At 43.3% G+C, this 19111-nt stretch overlaps 1 protein-coding gene across 5 annotated transcripts in view; it reads left to right on the top strand.

Annotated features, from left to right (window-relative positions):
* The window catches only part of DAAM2 (dishevelled associated activator of morphogenesis 2), a 235247-nt gene that overhangs the window by 209705 nt on the left and 6431 nt on the right, over positions 1 to 19111 (top strand). For all 5 annotated transcript variants that reach the window (XM_074863489.1, XM_074863488.1, XM_074863492.1 and 2 more), the window contains 6 exons: positions 85 to 173; positions 946 to 1114; positions 2908 to 3015; positions 4492 to 4552; positions 8966 to 9097; positions 17272 to 17442. In XM_074863489.1, coding sequence (XP_074719590.1) covers positions 85 to 173; positions 946 to 1114; positions 2908 to 3015; positions 4492 to 4552; positions 8966 to 9097; positions 17272 to 17442 — 730 coding nt within the window. The remainder of the gene's footprint in view (positions 1 to 84; positions 174 to 945; positions 1115 to 2907; positions 3016 to 4491; positions 4553 to 8965; positions 9098 to 17271; positions 17443 to 19111) is intronic.

The following is a 19111-nucleotide window of genomic DNA, read 5'->3' on the forward strand; positions in this document are numbered from 1 at the left end:
ATTAGATTATGTAAGTACCATACTGGCCCTGGGCTTCAAAATACAGTTCCAGTTCAGTGTTGGCTTTCCTCTACCTTCATGCAGGATTGACCACTATCAGCAGCGGCTGCAAGCATTATTCTTTAAGAAGAAGTTTCCAGAAAGGCTGGCAGAAGCAAAACCAAAAGTGGAAGGTATGGTTAAAGCTCTTGCTAAGAGTTGGATAGAGGGGCAGGGAAGGTCAAGAGAGGCTTGTCTTCAAAGGAGGTGCTGCTACATGTGTGTTATGGTTATAGAACCAGTGAGTCCAAGGCATGTCATGTGCTAAGAAATGAATTCTGTCTGACACTCTTCTTGCACCCATGGACTTTATTAATTTCATGACTGTTGAACTGTAAATATGACCTGACAGGTGTCACGGTGTGCAACCAGGCTGTCCTGAGCTGCCAAAAGCTTTCATAGTCTTTCTGTGCAGGTCAGCCTTCCCTTCTCACCCTCAAGTCCTTGCACCTTCCCTCTCCATGGGGCAGTTAGAATAGATGCCTTAGGACGGTGGTATTCTGGGAATGTGTAATTTACAAGGAGGCGGGGGGCGGTGTACGGCTTCCATGCCACATCTGTGGTTATCACAGAGAAAAGGTGAGTGTATTCTACTCTGCATTTTCAGATGAGCTCAAGCCTCCTCCCTGTTCTCGCTATGTTTTTTGAGTGTGAGGTTCAGAACAGTCTTGCTCCTGGGCTCTGAGGAGCATCCTACAGGCTACATGTAGTGCATCTTCCTTCCAGTTGTCCTGGTTTTGGGCATGGGGGTGTGGGAAGGACAGTACACACACAGACTGTGTTGCAGTATTTGCTGGGCAATAGTCAGATGAGAATTTTAGGGTACTTCAAATTATGGGCCCAAGCATGTTAAAAACAGCCACTGTGCAATAACCTGTTCTGTTTTTTTTTTTTTCTCTTTTCAAGCCATTCTTCTGGCATCCAAAGAACTCATCCGAAGCAAGCGTTTGAGGCAACTTCTGGAGGTTGTTCTGGCCTTTGGGAATTATATGAACAAGGGCCAAAGGGGAAGTGCTTATGGCTTCAAAGTTTCCAGCCTGAACAAAATTGCAGACACCAAATCCAGCATAGACAGGTAGGCTAGAAGGCTGTAAGTTAATTAATTAGTTACTGTGCTGTTGCATCTCTTATCATAGTAATCAATGTGGGTTTTGTTTGTTTTTAGCTCTGTAGACCATTTAAAATAATGTCTTATTTGGCATTTAAGTAGTGCTTTTTACGCTAAAGGATCCTGCAGCAGTTAAGACCAGCTATTAACAGAGCACTCAAATTCTGCTGTTTCTCTGGATAATGCACATCTGTTGTTGGATTGTGTTTCTGCAACACTATGTAAAGATGACAAAATGTAGTATTTCACAAAGAACTGAAATAAGTTTGTCAGGGAGGAGGATTTCTATGGAATTTGCCCTTTATACCAAAGTTTTATGGCCATGGTTTTGCAAAAAAGAAAACACAAATACTCTGACCACAGTTTTATGTCTCCTGTGAAACATGACATATGTTTCTGATGCAGGACTGTCATAAACTGGCTCTCTACCTACACCAGTAATGGAACCACAAGGCATAGCTCAGAGAGACTGAGCCTGGTTGTATCTAGAACAGTTAAGGAAAATAGCTGGTTTTGGGAAGGTGGAGCTTACTGTTTATGGACATGGGCTGCAGGTCTTTGTAGTGCTACCCATGTTTTGCCCCGCATCCCCACACTGGTTCTGGAAATTAATCCAGCTGTGACTGGGGAGAGAATACCACTTTTGGGTTCCAGAAGTACTAAGGTTTTCCTTAGAGATCTCCTATACTGGTTCTTACTAACTCATACCTTCCTTGACTTATGAGACCTTCTGAGACCATAATTGTGGTGAAATGACTTAAGGCTGTGACAGAATGAATAATGGCAGTAAGAAGCCATAGGAAATTCATCCCTACCTAATAGAGTTTGAACTAACAGAGCTCTGTTTTGACTACCACAATGTCCTTTCTATATTCCAAGGCTAACACTTGTGTAGCTAGTGTTGAACACTTTTTTGCCTTAATGTAGCTTGGCTTGATTTCCCATATATTAAATGTCCTGTGCAGATTCTGTTCTCTCAACCAGTTCCCAGCTCCCAGGCTTCAGTCTGTGTGAAGCAGCAGCCATCTGCTGTCTTGCTTGTCAGTTAACCACATAATACCCACCTCAAGCAGCTGTAACGGGTGGCAGTTCTCTCTACATGCAAAATGCACTGATGCAAAATTCATCATTTACGTAATCTTCTTAATCTTCTTAAACTTTCTCCTGCATCTCGCATACATTTCATTTCTATCCACTCTTACTTGAGCCACCACTGCTTTTGTAGTAGTGAACCTGACCACTACTCACAAGTATAGCTTTTTCATTACTGTAGGAGTTTTCTTTGCAACTTCTTCAATGTTCAAGAACCTTTTCCTCTTCTTAGTTAACTCTTTAGGTTTTTTTCCACATTGCCGCTGGGGACAACTTGCTTCTCCCTTACGAGTTAATGTCACTTTAGTACTCTTAGTTGTTTATTCTCTGAAGTATCTGGGGGCAAATAGTATACTGTGTTACACAATTTTCTGTTACACCATCTACACAGATAGATGGAAGCATGCTAGTGCTTCCAGAATAAATCAAGGCAGAATATATTGCTTGAGGTTTTACAAAGGATGGTTCATAAAAGGGCTAATTCATTTCAGTCTGTGATACTTTTCTTTCAATAACAGAGCTGCTAACTGCTGATATATTGTTTGTTTTGTTCATTCAAGCACATTTCCTACCCAAATATTTTCCACTGATTTGTCATAATCCTCCCACCATCCTCTTCCTTCTCACCACCATCTTCCTTCTCATTTTTCCCTTCTCTCTTTTTTTAGGAACATTACACTGTTGCACTACTTAATTATGATCTTTGAGAAGAATTATCCAGATATCCTAGATATTCAGTCTGAGTTGCAGCATCTTCCAGAAGCAGCAAAAGTCAAGTAAGTCTGGTGCTATTGCTTGTTGCCAGAGCTGGAGTTCCCAGTGATTTCTGTTAACTTAATGATAAGCAGTTTTTTCACTGATACCTTCTAAACTCATGACCAGCCTTACAGCTGAAATTCCTTTGCTCACATCATTGATGTTATTCAGATGTACAATAACAGAGAATTTTGGTCCAAAATTTGTAGATAACTAAATTGACAGCTTTTCTCAGATGTGCCTATATCTACTTTATTTCTGAATCAGACATTGTAACTGGACTGGTTGGTGTTTGTAATTCACTCACCATATTCTATGGTTGTTCATCTAAGTCACATGCTATTTCTTCTGGATAATTGAAGGTTTGTTTCTAAGGCAGAGTCAGTTAGGCACAGAGGCTATAGTAAGCCCTTTTCAGGAAGATTGTTCAAACTTTTGCACAAATCAATCTTGCACAGAACTGTGGAAAGCATCATACTTTTTGCACAAATTTCAATGATTTTTTTTTTTCTATTTCTGTAGGTGTTTGTAGAAAATGAATACACAAGCCATCTCCCAAAATACTAGCATTTTTTTTCTTTCCAAAGCACTGCTTGAAAATACCTTGGCGTATTATTTGCCCAGTCATGCTTCTTTGTATAGGGAACTACTCCAGCTAATGAAAGACAAGTAAAAAATAAATGTAGGTTCACACGTAAAGGCATTTATTAAGGCTTTAATGGTGGTTTTGAGATGTAAACTACTACTCACCAAATACTTGGAGGAGATGCCTGCTGACTTACAAATAGGTACTAACTAGTTACCTGGAAATGAAAAGTTGTTTTTTTCATACAGGTCCTAGGAAAAAAACTTCTTGTTTGTAGAGGATGAGCAGAAATCCAGTACAACCCTTTTGTCTAGGGAAGCATGTATTAATATTAACAGTAGAGTTACATGCTCAGTTACAATGTAAGCTTGCAAGGGCTACCATATGGTAGAAAAGCAGATGGAAAAAACAATGTTTGGACTGTGAGGAAGACAGAAATCACATATAAATGTCCTGCTAAAGAGGATTTAGTAGTTAAGTGGTTCAAGAATCATATGTAGAGATAATCTGAGACCCCAGTAATGTGTGTGCTAAAGTTGGGTTCCTTGCTTATGTGTCAACTGACTATTGCAAGCTGGCCATGTGGCATTTGCTCCTTGCTGGAGGATTAGACTCAACTCACAGGGCAGATGTTCTGAGGGCAACCCCCCCCCTCTTTTTCCCAGGAAAATCATAATCTCTGATGTGACCACAGGCAAGCAGGGTCTGCCTCATCTTACATCTTGTACAAAAAGCAACACAGAGCATTACCAGACCCCCTTCCCCTCATTTCTAATCATCTGACGTGGCTGGTGCCAGAGGCTGGATACCAGACTTGATGGGCCAATGGTCTGTTCTGTGCACAGTTCCTGTATTCCTGTGTAACACTGCTCTTTTTGTTTTATCTGCTCTGTGTCTGTCTCCTGTGCAGCCTGGTAGAGCTGGAGAAGGAAGTCAACAACATAAAGACCGGATTGAAAGCTGTTGAAGCTGTAAGTATCTGAAGGTTTCCAACGCACCATACTTAAAATATCTCACTCAGAATCAGGGGCACTATATATTTTATGATAAGAGAAAGTGGACTTTCTTTTTCCGTTCCTTTCCATTCCATTCCAGAATGCATTAACCAAGAAAAAACAAATAAAAGCTTCTCATGTGGAGCTCCTGCTGATGATCTTAGCAGACTTAAGCCTAATGAAAAGCTTGTTTGATCTCAGCCTGGAAAGTAAAAGGACAGTTTGATAAATGGCATGGACTGAAAGAAGAAATAAAATTCTTGCTCTTTCTTACTGAGGGATGGCTGGCTGCTGAACAAGTGTTTCACATGGCTCTTGGAGTAGTAATAAACAGGTAGTGCATTGTTATATGCAACCCTAACCTATCCTAAGCACTCCTTGTGAAGGCAAAGGAAAAGATAGAGTAGTTAAAGATGAGGGAGCTGAGATGGCAAGCAAAGCAACAACGGCGTTTTTTCCTGCTATTAATGAAAGCCTTTTAAGCTGGACTTAGGTTGCCCGTGTTCATTTTGTACTTAGGTAGTTCAGAGCCTTCCATCTCAACAGAGAACAGTACAAATGGTGCATTGATGCAGTTGTGTGTACTGAATTGTAAGAGTTAAAGATGAGGGATGGGCATAAATGATCCCTGGAGCCACAAGTTCCTGTGTCAGCTGTGGTTTCCCTACCTGGAAGCCTCCTTTAGTTATGTGTTGGGTTTGTTCCTGAGGAAAGCTTCCAGCCTTCCTGAGGCAGGAGAGCACAGAGCAGGACACAGTGTTCAGTGGCAGGAGGTAGGAACTCTCATGTTTGCCTCTTGCTTATGCGGTTGACATATGTGTGTGGCTTTGAACAACCCCATGTGTTTGCCTCCTCTGTGAAATGGCAGCTACAAATAACTACCTCTCACAAAGGCTGATGTGAGGAACAGCAAGTTAGTGTTTGTACAGCAGCTGAAAAAGTAAAGATTAAAGGCTACAGTCACTCTATTGTCTCTGTCCTTTAATGTCTCCCATCATCTGCACAGATAAACATATTCTGACCCTAAGAACGTCATTCTCTCTTCCTGCAAGTATAAGAACAAAATCCTACATTCAGGTCGGTGCTGGCATCTCTTTCCTGACTGAGGCGAGGGCAGTGCTGAGAGACAAGGCAGAGGTCTTTGGAATTCAAGAAGGCCCCTGCCATGTTTAGCTGTTCTTTGCCCTTTCAAACAGGGTTTTATTAGCCACACTTTTCAGTGTCCCTCTGTCTTCAGGATATTTCACTTGTCTTTTTCAACTAATTTCAGTTTAATGCTAGTGGAGCATTCCAGATGGGGAGCATTCTGAACTGGGACTGCTGGGAATTGCACTGGGTAGTTTCTGTGCAAGGATTACCTATCTACAAGGAACTAACACAGGACCCTCCAGTCCTTCTCATCCACAGTGGGACAGCCAGTGATGATTTCATTCTCCTTTCACCTGGCTGGAGTTTGGTTTGGCTCTGGGTGCAGAGGAAGGGATCTTTGTCCTGTCAGTGGCCCCCAGGCTGTCTGGCTGACTCCAGCAGTTCATCATGTAATTAGCCAGTGATCCTCCCATGAAAAATACCAAACTTCCCAAACCTTATTTCTGGATTGTTGGAGTAAGAGAGAACGCAGCAATGAGAAGAGATACCGTTGCATATATGGAGTGCAGTGTTTGGGAATTAAAAGTACCTCCAAAGGGAAGGCTGACATGGAGTTCATGACGTGGAGAGTCACAGTTTTGGTTGGGACAGACAACTCCCCCCTATTGAATGTGTGTACCTACTTCTGTTTTGCTTTCTGTGATTGGGTTATAAGTCCTTTTGCCTTTACAGACAGTTTTTCTTCTCTTTCCCATACATGAGTTCCATGGGCAACCTTTTCTTCCCATTCAATCACCATCTTCCTCTCTCAGTCTTTTCCCTGCCATGGTGTTTTTCATCTGAGGCTGCCAGCACCTCCCAGTGTGCTTGCTCAATTCGTGGTTTTCTGGTGTGCAAAAAGCAGCACTGTAGCAACAATAGAAGATCACTGTCAGGTGGAAGAGGGAGGAGGGGAAGGTGTGATTCTTGATTCCATTCCAGTGTGTTCTCACCACAACCTTGGCTCCAGTGACTGAGAAGTTTCTTCAAGGCCCCTTAAGAATTGAAAGCTAAAAATAGTTTCACAGTCAGATGTTCTTAAAGGTACTACTAACCCTTTGCCTTCCTGGACCTTCAGCTTCTTTGTAAAAATAAGACCTATTTATTTTTAAGACATTCATGCAACTGTCTTTATGTGGGATGCTCCCAGAAGGATAGCTAAGTAGTTCTTGGTCTTCTCCAAATCAGGAAGTGAATTCTGTCAGCAGAGCCCTTCTCTCACACAGCAAGGAGATCATAGCCACTGCTTGAGAAACCGCTGCCATGGCTGAATCATTTCATCTCTCTAGAGAACCATCAGTCCAGCCCACCAGGAGCAGTGTTAGCTTCTCCTGTTGTGCTGTTATGACTAGTATATACCACTTCTGGAAGATACAGAGCAGTGTCTTATTCTCTGGCATTGTTCTTGGGCTGATTACATACTCTTGCTGGTTACTTGCGTGGTGGTTTTTTTTTTGAATTTGAAATTGCAGGGCAGACCACCTAATCTTAATTTTACCTTGAAAAACATTGTTCTGCAGTAACAGTCCCAAATGCCATAGCTTTCAACAGTGAGTAAGATGACAGAACTGTTATAGTCACCTGCTTGGGGAGGGGGTAGAGCAACTTTCAGCTAAAATTAGCTTAAAATTTAGGATAGAAAAGAATGGCTGAAAAAAAAGAATGCATAGTTCTTAGAAGCATGTGAAGTGATATTTCCTGTACTTGTAAGGTCCAATTCCAAGTGATTGTAACATAGAGACAATTCATTGCAAAGTGATGTAACTGAGTAGTGCTCCTGGGACCGTTTCTTGTGATGTGTTAGGAAAACCAGTGGAGAATAGGATGTAATATAAGGCAGGGGAAGTAGCACTTCTTTATTGTGGACTTTTCTCCAGCCACCTGCTCATTGCTTTTCCTACACATTTTCTGCCTCATGGCCTTTCCTCGTAGTGGTTACATTCTCTTTCCAACTCACATCAGACCAGAAGATATATCATATCTGATTTTAGATTGTTGATGGCCAAAGTTGCATTCTGCAGCACTGTGGAGCAAATCACAAGGAGTTTCTCAGCATAGATGCTTATAAACCTACCCATTTCGCTCTGTGAACCAGTATTTTAATGACCAGTAACAGAAAGCACCAAACATGCATGTCGATGGAGTTGCAGCCAGCACAAAATATTTTTTCCAAAGGGAACACAGGGTCAGACTGTAACTTGACCTGCTGTTTCATGCTGCTTTTCCTACAGAGAAAGTAAAGCTTTATCATTCCCACTGATTATTCAGCTGAGAATAAAGATGAGGCCCAGATTACAATTTCACTGTCCCCATGAGACTGTCAACAGCACACAAACCAAGCACAGGCATGGGAGACTGCCGATCTTACTATGACTGAGTCATTTTGAGGAGCTCTGTAGCTCTTTTTGTGCCACAAGCATGGTGAATAGAGTAAGGGAAAAGATAACATGGGCAATCTTTGCTTAAAACTACAAAACTTGAGCCAGAAAGAAAGAACCTTACATTTTTTTTTTTTTTCTTTCTGTAGGTAATGGACAAATAGAGCTTAGTTTCCTATGGTTTTATGTCTTCTTTTTTTTTTTCCCCATAAATCTTGCTGCAATGGCCCCAGTTTATAACTCTGTGACTTTTATGACATCCAAGCTAATGCTTATTGGTTAGCAGGGTGCTAGCAAAGGTTTCACCTTTGGATCGGAGAACCAATTTTGATGTCTTTTTTCTGCCCACCTAGTGCTTTTCAGAGAACTCAAGGAGAGATCCAGAGCAAGGAACTATATAGATTTTTCACACATGTACATATTTGCCCAAGAATACAACTTTTGAGTCACCATGGGAGAGAAGATGGAGGGAAACTCACTATTAAAATTTCCAAATTAACTTGCTATGCAATCCGAGGTCTCTATTAGTTGTCATTTTGCATAGGAAAAAAATGCAACATTTCATGTACTTGATGCTTAAATTATACAGTTGTTTTAGAAATTCAACATGTTGATAGCTTTCTTGGGATTTGTTTGAGGATAAAGGGAACTGTAACTAAGACCTTCCTTCATCCCACCTTAACTTTCCCTCTCATGCTGAAAAGGCAAAAGCATTTGACTTTGTGAGAAAGGGGTTTCTGCGTTAGAGCTCTGGATGAATGTGTGCAGAGTGGGAGCAAAGCATTCTCTGCACTGAGTGAAACAGATGGGCTTCCCTGCTCCCTTCCTTGTCAGAGAGCAATCTTTGACACTTGACTGTCTATATCTCTTCCTTCTCTTTCAGGAACTGGATTATCAGAAGAGACGCATGCGGGAATCAGGGGACAGGTTCGTTCCTGTCATGAGCGATTTCATCACTGTGGCCAGTTTCAGCTTCTCAGAGTTAGAAGACCTTCTCAACGAGGCTAGAGACAAGGTAAGAATACCTTTTGAAGTTTTGGGGGTTTCACTGGCTCAGTCAAAAGCCGAAATCAATTTCAGATGCTGGGACTGTAGTGAAAAATATGATAGACACTGGAAGTGGTTTAGGCTGAAGTTTCTTACTTTTCCTAATCTGGTTTACAGCTACTTAGAATATATTTTAGGATTAAAAGAAGGCTCAGTGCTCCTGACCCGTTCTTGCTAATCTTCTTTAACATTATCCATGTGTGGCACAGAATTGTGATGGCAATGTCTGTACCAGGATACCACACCGTGCTGTGGTGTTGAAGGAACTGTCTTTTAAGCAATCTCTCAAAAAGATGTTCTTTAGTGATTAGTGACAGTGACCTCATATCTTTTACCTTCTGCTTCTGACTTCATCCCATGCTGCTCATTCAACTGGAGACATTTGTGCTTCATTTCTTTCCTTTAAAAATGCACCTCTGGGTAGTTTGGTAACCCTGAATACCTGATCTTTTCCACTTATGCTTCTCTCTTACTGCTTGTATTTCATTGCAAGGATAGAAATCCCAAATGTGTGGTTTGTCCGATGTTCTTGGATCCTTCTTACACAGCCAGCACCACGTGCATGTTACTCTTCAGGTGTTGCTGGGATCACTTTGTCCTTCCACTGTCTGCATCTCCATTACCAGATTTGTACAACTAAGGAGATGCTTGTTCTTTGCTGATGATTGGAGTCTGGCACTCATCTCTCTGTCCCTCAGCTGAATGAGGAAGAATTTGTATGAAAAGATCATAAGCATATGAAAATGTTTAGAGAAGAGCAAGTTCTAAACTAAACAATATGTAATGGCAAATCTGCCCTTGTTGGCTGGCATGTTAAAAGTGCTTGGCTTTATGAAGCAAATGCGTTATTTCTTTTGGATTGAATTGTTTCCACCAGTGGTGTCAGTGCTTGTAGCATTAAGGGACCTATTGCATTATCAATGAAACCTGTGCCATTGGATTGGTAGGCCTTAGATTTTGATGGATAGGCAAAATACAGGCTGAGAATCTGAACAGTAAGACTCCTCCCTCATGCAATTGCTCTGTAGTAATGTCATTTTGTAATTCAAAAGCATTTCCTTGCTGTGGAGATAATATTGGTAACACTGACTTGCAGCTGCAAACACCAGGAGCTACTGGCTGTCAGCTAGAGCTAGCTGCCCTGGCAAATTCCAGTCAGGCAGTAGTTATTACAGCACTTAGAAGGCAAAGCTGGGCAGTCTAACACTTGTGAATGTTGTAAGGAAATTTTTGGAGAATAACATCCCTAAGTTTTCATTGTTGTCATGTTGCTTGAGAAGATTCAAACCTCTTCCAACGTAATAATGTTCACACTATACTGGCTTTACAATCACAAAACCAATATTTTACATTCTGTGCCTTCACTAAATTTACTGAGAAAAGCTCACTTTTCTATGGTTTGGTGGCTTCTGTTTTATGACTGGATAAATTTTTCAACTTCATTATAGTTAGGTGCACATTTCTGGAAGCAAATTCATTCTGTCCTTGGCTTAGACTGCCCACTTTTGGTTTGGTGTTACAGATGGCAGTGGTCCTTTCTTTTCACACACTAGGACAAAAGCCCAATGCAGATTCATTACAAGGTCAGTCAGGGGTTAAAAACCAGCAAGCAGTATGTGTCCACCCCAGCAATGCAACTTTTCTTGATCAGGCACTTGCAGGAAAAATGCCATTCTTTCGCTTTAAGAATAACCAGAGAATCTCCCTACAGACGGATCAATATGCCTGGAAGTTGTTGCATGCTTTTTTAGACATAGCCAACATAAAGCACTCTACATAAAGAGATGTTTTATTTTAATGACTATAACATGCTTAGGAAACATTTCTCTACCTTCTCCTCACACACCCTTACTATGTTTGAACACATGCCATTCCAACTTCTGCTCAACCTATGGCTTTGGCTCTTCCACTGCCAAAAAGCTGCTTTTGGACTCCTAAAAGGGAACTGTCTGTCCTTACTAAGGCTGAGCTATTTCTCGTGATTGCTTCATATTTTTTTTCCCCCCTCTCTTCTCCCTCTTTTTCCTCTTTTTTTCTTAAAAAAGAAAAAAAAAAGGAAAAAGCTGGAAATTTTCAACAAACCAGATGTGCTTTGCAAAGCCTATAACATCTTCCAACCTCAATGGGCTCTCTGTGCTTGTTGAATCACAAGCTTTTTTCTTACCATGGAAACCTACTATAACTAGCCAATTAAAGGAAGAGAAGGACCAAGACATCTGATTATCCTGTTCTTTTTTGATTTCTCAAAGCAAAGCAAATTGAAAAAAAAAAAAGGTAGTGGGAGAGGGAGGACTTTTAAAAATAGCCTAATGAGCCCAGGAAGAATTGGTCTGGTTCACAGATTTATTAATAATAATGAAGCCCTAGTTTTAACAGCTGGAGTTGGATATCCTTCTAAATATAGATGTGGCTAATTGATTGCCATGAGTTAATCAGAGCCATGTTTCCTCAGCTGGGATTTAAAACAATACAAATTATCTTTTCAAACCTGTGAAATTTTTTTTTAATGTCTTTAGTATTAGCAAAAGTAATTTCTTTATTCCTTTTAGTTATGGTAACAGTCCATTACCAAGGTGTGGTGCTGACCTTCTCTGTAGAGGATATTTTTCACAATCCCATGCAGTACTTTTTTTGGCCTTTTGCTTAAACAGGACCATTTACAGTTAGTGGCCATGGGGAGGAAGTGGTATTTTAAATTTAAAGGGCCAGGTTGTCAGATGCTGGCATCCATGTTTGCAGAGAAAGCCTTGTAACTGTACTTATCTTCATGCAGTAAACAGATGGCTTGGTTAAAAACTGATTGAAAACTTAGACCAAGTCTTTATGCAGGCTCCCTAGCACAGCTGGTTCTTGTTCTTTTTGTGTTTTTCTCACTTTCAATACCACTTTATAAGGGAATATATAGATTAGATCAAGGGATAATGTTTTCTGCCATTTCCCATAAACTGGAAGGTGGGGGCAGGAGAAAGTGAAATTCTGCCCTGGAATCCTTCACCAGTTTTTACATGTTTGAACAGATGAAAAACTGACTTTTTTTGCATCAGAAAGAACAGAATGGAGTTGAATTTTGTTCGTGAAAATTTTTCCCTGTGTTTCCTGTGGGGAAGCAATGAAAATGCCCAGGTAGAGGAACAGTGACCTCCCATGGTATGAATTTTATTTTCCTACTTGAAAAGGGTGACATCTGCCCTATATGAAGTTTTACAACATACTTAAATATTGACAGGTATGAACTTAGATTGTTAGGCTGCTTCAAAAATGTTCTACTTTGTGCTCAGTTTATAACAAACCTGTTTTTAAAATGTTTTGGACCTTCCTAGAACAAAATCTGCTTAGTCAGGTGTTGTCATTCCTGTGATGAATACCATACTTAGGCCTCTCTATAGAGGCACAATGGAGGCTACTGCCTGGGCAAGGCTGATGAGGCAGGTAAGAAAAGTGTCCACTCCCAGTCTTTGTCATGACAGCTCCTCTCATGCAGGGTGTTTAGCATCATGTAGAAAGGAGTTCAGACTCTGCACATGTATTTAATAAGCTTAACACATATAGTAACTGTTTTGAAGAACAGCAAGGTACTGAAAGACAAAAATCCATTTAAGAAAATAGTCATTAATGGCAGACTGCTAAGAAGCACACAGAAATACTGTAATCCAAGTGCCAATTACAGGCTGTGCACTCCAGTCATTCATTTTAGGGGACTGGTATTTTCTGTCAGCCACTGAGGTTAATGAATAAGGAACGGAACAGGACTGAGACTGAGGAAGTCAAGATGAGGCATGTTACAAAGGGCATGAGCAGGCACCACAACCTGCTGTGAGAAACAGCCATTTGGTAAATAAATTATGTATCTGTTGTACAGTAACTTAGAACTGCAGATGTTTCAGGGCAGGTCAGCATCTAACATATCAGAAATGTTTATAGCACCTGTATGTCGATTTTGGGGTTGCCAGAGTCACTGTCAAACTCCTGGGAGAATCCTTTAAGAGCATTTATGCGCAAGGAGAGCTGGGCCCAGCCCTGCCTGAAACTGGCCGGGCTCTTTCCATTAACTGATCTGAACCTGTCCCATAGAGAGACGGACATTTATTTGAAGTGCCTCAATATAGGATTGGAGTCTTCATACCAGCAACCTCAAGATTACTTCTCTGGGGAAGACAGTTCATGTTGCATGGCTACATGGTATAATTCATTCGTGCATTGGCTCCTCCCGCAATAGCAGACAGCAGAAACAGCAGGAAATTTTTATCATGGCTGCTTTTCCTCCTCATAGAGTCCTGTTCCTGCTATTTCCAGAGCTCTTCTGCCACTGTTTAACATTTCGTTGGCAAGCACAGCAAAGAGTGTGTGTGCTGCTGTCCCGCTTTCCCTCTCCCTGCTAAAATGGCTTTTTAAAATAAACAACTGTCTAAACGATTTGCTTTGGCAAGAGGATGAATTCAGTGGAAAGTTTGGCAGAGGAAGCAGAGCTGGCACTGAGCTCATGGACCTGTTATATCATGGAGCTTGGGGGCCCTTACAGTGTGGAAATGAATTTTTTAATGAAAAAAAGAGATACCATCCTGTATTACAGTGGAAAACCTGCTGAAACAGTTTTCCATCTTCCTTTTGCCCATGTCATCTGTCCCCAAATGACTTCAGGAATAAGCAAGTTTCAGTCCTTGTTCCTTGATATTACAGTGTGTCACAAAATTCTGGGAAGCGTTTTGCTTCCCATGAGGACTTAGCTATGGATTTCACAATTGTGCGTGAGAGCAGGTACTGTTTAGCAGGGAATCTGCCCATGGAGCAGTCGAGTGATTTGTACAGGGTGACACAAATCCTGTGGTGGAGAGCAGAAGAGAGGGCTGGGGTCCAGAGCACCTCGGTCTGATCCCTGCTGCCCCTTACACCTTGAGAGAGGCAGGCAGTGTGGTTTTAGCCCCTGTGGGCGGGTAGGAGCCTGGGCTTCGTACCAGGGTTGAGGAGGCTGCCTCTAGCAGCTCACTGCCCCTCATCCCAGCACCAGTGCTTTGAAAAAGCACACATGATTGTGGAATCAGAGCTATGGGGAAATAGAAGAAGTAATAAAAACAGAGGGGTCTGTGGCAGTTTAAAGAGTGAAAAGAGAGCATGGCTCTCTTTACAAATAATGCATTGAATTGATGTAGTGCCCTACAGATGTGAACAACTGATTTTTTGCTGTTTCCTATATCAGATTATTGGAGCAACACTTTCTGCTCTGTAACGAACGGAGAAAGGAAGGCTCAGAGAGGGTTCCCAAGCCACATCATGGGCAGAGTTGGCAGCAGAGGCTGGATCTCCTGACTTGCCTTCCTCTGCTCAGTCAGCTTTTTTCCGGAGGGGGTAGAGAAAGAAGGAGAATGTTTACTTCAGTGAACTGCAGATTTCTCTTTTGTAGTTATTTTAGTATGTCTAGCTCACAGATTTTTGCTTTTCATCTTTCACTGCTTTACAGTAAGTGATTGTGACCTACTAAGCCATGTTACAAGGCACCAAAGACGGGCTGTTCTCAGCCTCCTCCTTGCTGCTGCTTAGAGATCACAACACCTTTTACTCATGAGTGTCTCTGGAAGGCTCCCAGGCTGCTGGGCCTTTCCAGCACAGCACCACTGTTCCTTCTCTCAGTGTCAGTGGGGAGGCAGTGGCAAAAGCCCCTGTGCCAGTGTGACAAGAACTAGCTGGTGCTGGTAGTTGGGTGACAGGTCACATGCAGAACATTTGCAGACAACACCACCCTCTAATGGAGACTTCCATGTATGTAGGAAGCCCCAGGCAAAGACCCCCTCCTTTTCAACCCCCAGCCTCCCTAAGAGACTAGGAAACCCCTGTGGGCATTCATTGGCTCCAACCAGTTCAGTTCCTGTGTGCCCCCTCACTCCCCTTTGCTGTGCACAGGAGGAACACAGGGGATGGAGGCAGTGCATCACTAGGTACAACAGCTATCTCCTGTGGGCTGCCCCTGGACTTGAAGCTTCACAGGAGGTGGGCAAGCCTTCCTTGTAGCTAGCAGCTCTAGTCACTGCTCTTAATTTGTGCTTTATTTTTTTTTCTCACAGAAGTTAACCGCCAGTTAAATGGGAAGAGATTCCAGGTAGCACATGTCCTGTGAGCAATGAGCTTCAGGCACTCTTATGTGTTCAAGCAGCAGTGGCAATGCCCATGCTGAAGTCTTTCTCCCGCACTCCTGCTTCCCTGGCTGATTGGCATGCTGGAGCAGGCAAGCCAAGAAAATACAGCACATGGAGATGCTTTATCTCCCTTCGCAGTATTGACAGCCTGCATTCTCTCTGCTGAAGAGCTGGTTCTGGTCAGTGTAGATTACTGTGAGACTGCTGCACTTTCCTAATATTCAATCAGACTATGTGTACATTATATACAGAGAAAATACATATACACAGAGAGGGGTGGGAGGGGGAGTAGGGTGCATACTTGTGTGTAAGTGTCTTCAGAGGTTTCAGAGAAAAGGAGTTAAAACAGAGTAGTAATCTGTTGCTGTTTCCATACTCTGAAATCCCTCCATGACTTGCTGCTGTAGTGCTTCCTTCAACTCCTGCCATGTTTGGTAGCTCAAAGCAACTTGCATTTCTTCCAACACTTTTTTTTTTTCCCCAGATACTTTGGGTTTCTTTGTTTGTTTCTGGCTGAGAACACAGCCTTTTTAAAGAAAAAAAGAAGCTATTGCTTCAAACTGCTTTGTGGGCCTGGCAGGGAAAGCAGAGGAGGGGAGATGCCGAATCTCTCAGGCTGTGCCAGAAGGAAGCCGCTTTCCTTGGAGATTTTTTTCCCCCTGCAGTTGATGGGGACACATTGTTTATGCTTTACCTAGTACTGGGCCAGAGGGGTTTATAAGACCTGCTTCCAAACTAATTTTCTGCTTGGGATTGGAGCCTGAACTGTTCTTACTGTCTTCAATTCTGCAAGAGCACCCACCTAAAGAAAGGGAAGCTGGGCTGTGTTAGTATGAGCTGAATACATGCACAAGAGAGTTTAAAGGCAGTTCATAGCCTGGGAAAGTCTAGGTTTGGTTTGGTAAATGCTGAGGTCTGTAAGGATGCTCTGCTGCTCAGTGGTGGTGTGTTAAAGCGAAGCAGGGAATGCTAGGGGAGCTGTGCATCAGGGCACCAGTGCCGTCAGGAATGTGTTGCTGGTGCTGCCTGTTGTGATACAGAGGTGTGTGAGTGAAGGCAGTTGGACAGCGATACAGCTTTTGGATGTATACACTTATACAGGACTTAGTGGACACATGCATACATGCTGTTAACAGACTGTATGTGCATGCATTTGAGTGCATTTTGGTGGGTACAGAGGCATGCTTGTGAGTGTGAGAGAGCAAAGAGAGTACAACTGCTGCAGAACTGATGTCCATGAGCCAGGGGTTGCTGTGAATTTACCATATCCCAATCAGGACTGCCCTGTGACTGAAGTCCTGCCAGTTGGCTGCCTCCACATGCATCCTGCAGCCTCAGCATTTGCCTTTAAAAATAAAAGCCACTTGTGATGTATTCACTCTCTTTTAAGTCTGCCCGGGAGCTCTGGCTGCTTTCCTTGCCCCTCTCTCATGCCATGTCTGTCCATAGTCTCCTCTCTCCCAGGCAACACCCTGACTCAGAGGACTCCAGAGTGATGGATGACATGGCAAAAGGCTCCTGAGAGGACAGACTGACATTACTGCAAAAACTCCAGACATTTTAAAAGCGGATTTGAGGGGAAAGTGGAAGGGGAAAGGATCGGCTAAAACTACGCGTTTGGTAGTTAAGATGGACTAAACCTACTTGTTTCCCTAGCTAGCTCACTGCCTTCCATGCCCCTGCTGTCCCACATCTGCAGCTGAGATGTGGCCAGATGGTCGTCCTCTGAAATTACTCCATCACCCTGAGGCACTGAACATGTTTTTTCTTGTATAAGTGGAGAGCTAGTGCTCTCCAGCACTGTTGCCCCATGTTGCCCAAAGGATATCCAGAAGAGCAGAAGCACCTGCCTTAAGGAAAGGCACTTCTGTTGCCAGGGGGTAGTTTCTGCTCTTGCTGTATGAATGCTCAGAGTGTATTGAATTACATGTGTGGTTACTCATAAGATTTCCTTGCTGTCTTCACCAAACTGCCTGCCTAATTTTTGCTCTTGTGTTTTCTGCCCCCTTGACAGTATGCCAAGGCACTGAAGCATTTTGGAGAGAGCGAGGGCAAGATGCAGCCAGATGAATTTTTTGGCATCTTCGACACTTTCTTACAGTCATTTGCAGAGGCCAAGCAAGATCTGGAGAACATGAGGAAGAAAAAGGAAGAAGAGGAGCGCAGGGCACGCATGGAGGCCATGGTGAGGACCTGGGCACAGGAAGGTGTTTCCTTCCATTGCCTTTTCATGTCTCAAGAGAGAAAGGTTGAGAGAGCCAATTCCAATGCTCGTGTCCTGTCGCTGGCACTGTTTTATGTCCTTCTCCCTGCTACCTCTCTTTGGCATCATTTACTTCACAAATTGATGACGTTTTTCTGCTGGCTGTTCTCTCAGCTCTCAAGGGCATACTGTTTGGCTCCTACCGAATCTAGCCCTGCCTGTTCTGCCCAGGCACTTTGCAGGATGGTGCTGCCCCTGCCCAGTGCCAGACTATCCTGCTTTCGGGCTGCAGGCTCTCTGCAAAAGCTCTGGGACCAGATCTCCCTCAGTCCTGCCAGCTGGTCAGCTTCCACTCAGACTCCATCATCATCTGCTGCATGCCTGTCGCCTGACAGCGTACAGTGACGCGACGAATGCCCTGGCACCTCCTGCAGCCCACACTGGCAGTATTTCTCTCTGGCCAGCCTTAACGCCTTGATTACTGGGGCTGTGTCTGGCGAGAGCTTTTGTGCATCGTTGATTTTGCTGCTGGGAGACAGACGTGTGTGTCCCCAGGCGTTCGTGTGAACCAGCCTCCCCCTCTAACCTCAGCCTTTCCTGAGGCCTGAGAACGGCTCAGCAGCCCCCTGCCTCCTTCCCCCCACCCCCGCTGCCGCCGGCGCTTTAATCCCGGCTGCCGCCATGGCCCCAGGCCTCGCTGTGGGGAGTTGCTGCTTTAAATGTTTGCTGTGTCAAAAGCACTGGTTTGTGCCTTTCAGAAGAGGAGAGGGGTAAAACGCCAGGATGCCAGCTGCCTAACTGTTCAACAGAGGGATAAAATGCCAGGACTTAGGCTCAAGTTTCCTCTCAGCCGGCCTGGAAAGTGCAGGAGCCCACCGTTAAAGATGGTTTTGTAGGCCTAATAGACCATGAGAGAGGTTGCAGTTTGCTTATGGAGTCTTCCTGCAACGTGGGGCTAGTGCGCAGAGCAGGCGACCTGCTTCCTGTCTGTCACATCCATCCCTTCCCAGTTCCACTAATCTTGGAGCTGAGCAGTGGAGGGGAATAACTGAGCTCCCTGGAGTTACTCTAGGGAGACCAAGGGCATCATGTTGACAGGCAGACCAGTCCAATGATTTGTAAAATCAGCAGTTCTGTTTCATTGCTCTTTGTGTTTATAACCAGTTTCTCTTTCCAGAGTCGAGGCAATGTGCCTTCCTCTTCCCATCACTGCATCACTCTGCCTCCATACAAACATGGGCTGTTTGGTGAATAGGGTTTCTGTTGATGTTTTGATATATCGCACAATTTTCATTCTCCAGTATGTTTAGCTTGTGGCTTTCTGGGGTTTTTCCTTTCTTCTTTTCCTCCTGCAGGACTGCAGCCTTACTGCCTGTCAATTAACTAGCAATGTCCCAAGCACAAAGCTGTTTGTGACTATAGCAGTGACTGTAGTTTGTATAGGCATATCCAAACTAACTTTAAACTCACTAGGTTAGGTATTGTCAGCATAGTGGATGCTGCCACACTAAGGTCACTGCAAGCATCGTCCCAGAAGCTGAGTAATTACCTATGCCTGCATCACTTGTAGACTGTCATTTGGCATAGCTACTTTGCTGGCATTATACTACTGTAAAATTAGTGCAGAACAGCAGCAACATAGACAAATCCC

Source organism: Strix uralensis, chromosome 3 (assembly GCF_047716275.1).
Source record: "Strix uralensis isolate ZFMK-TIS-50842 chromosome 3, bStrUra1, whole genome shotgun sequence".
Classification (NCBI taxonomy): Eukaryota; Metazoa; Chordata; class Aves; order Strigiformes; family Strigidae; genus Strix; species Strix uralensis.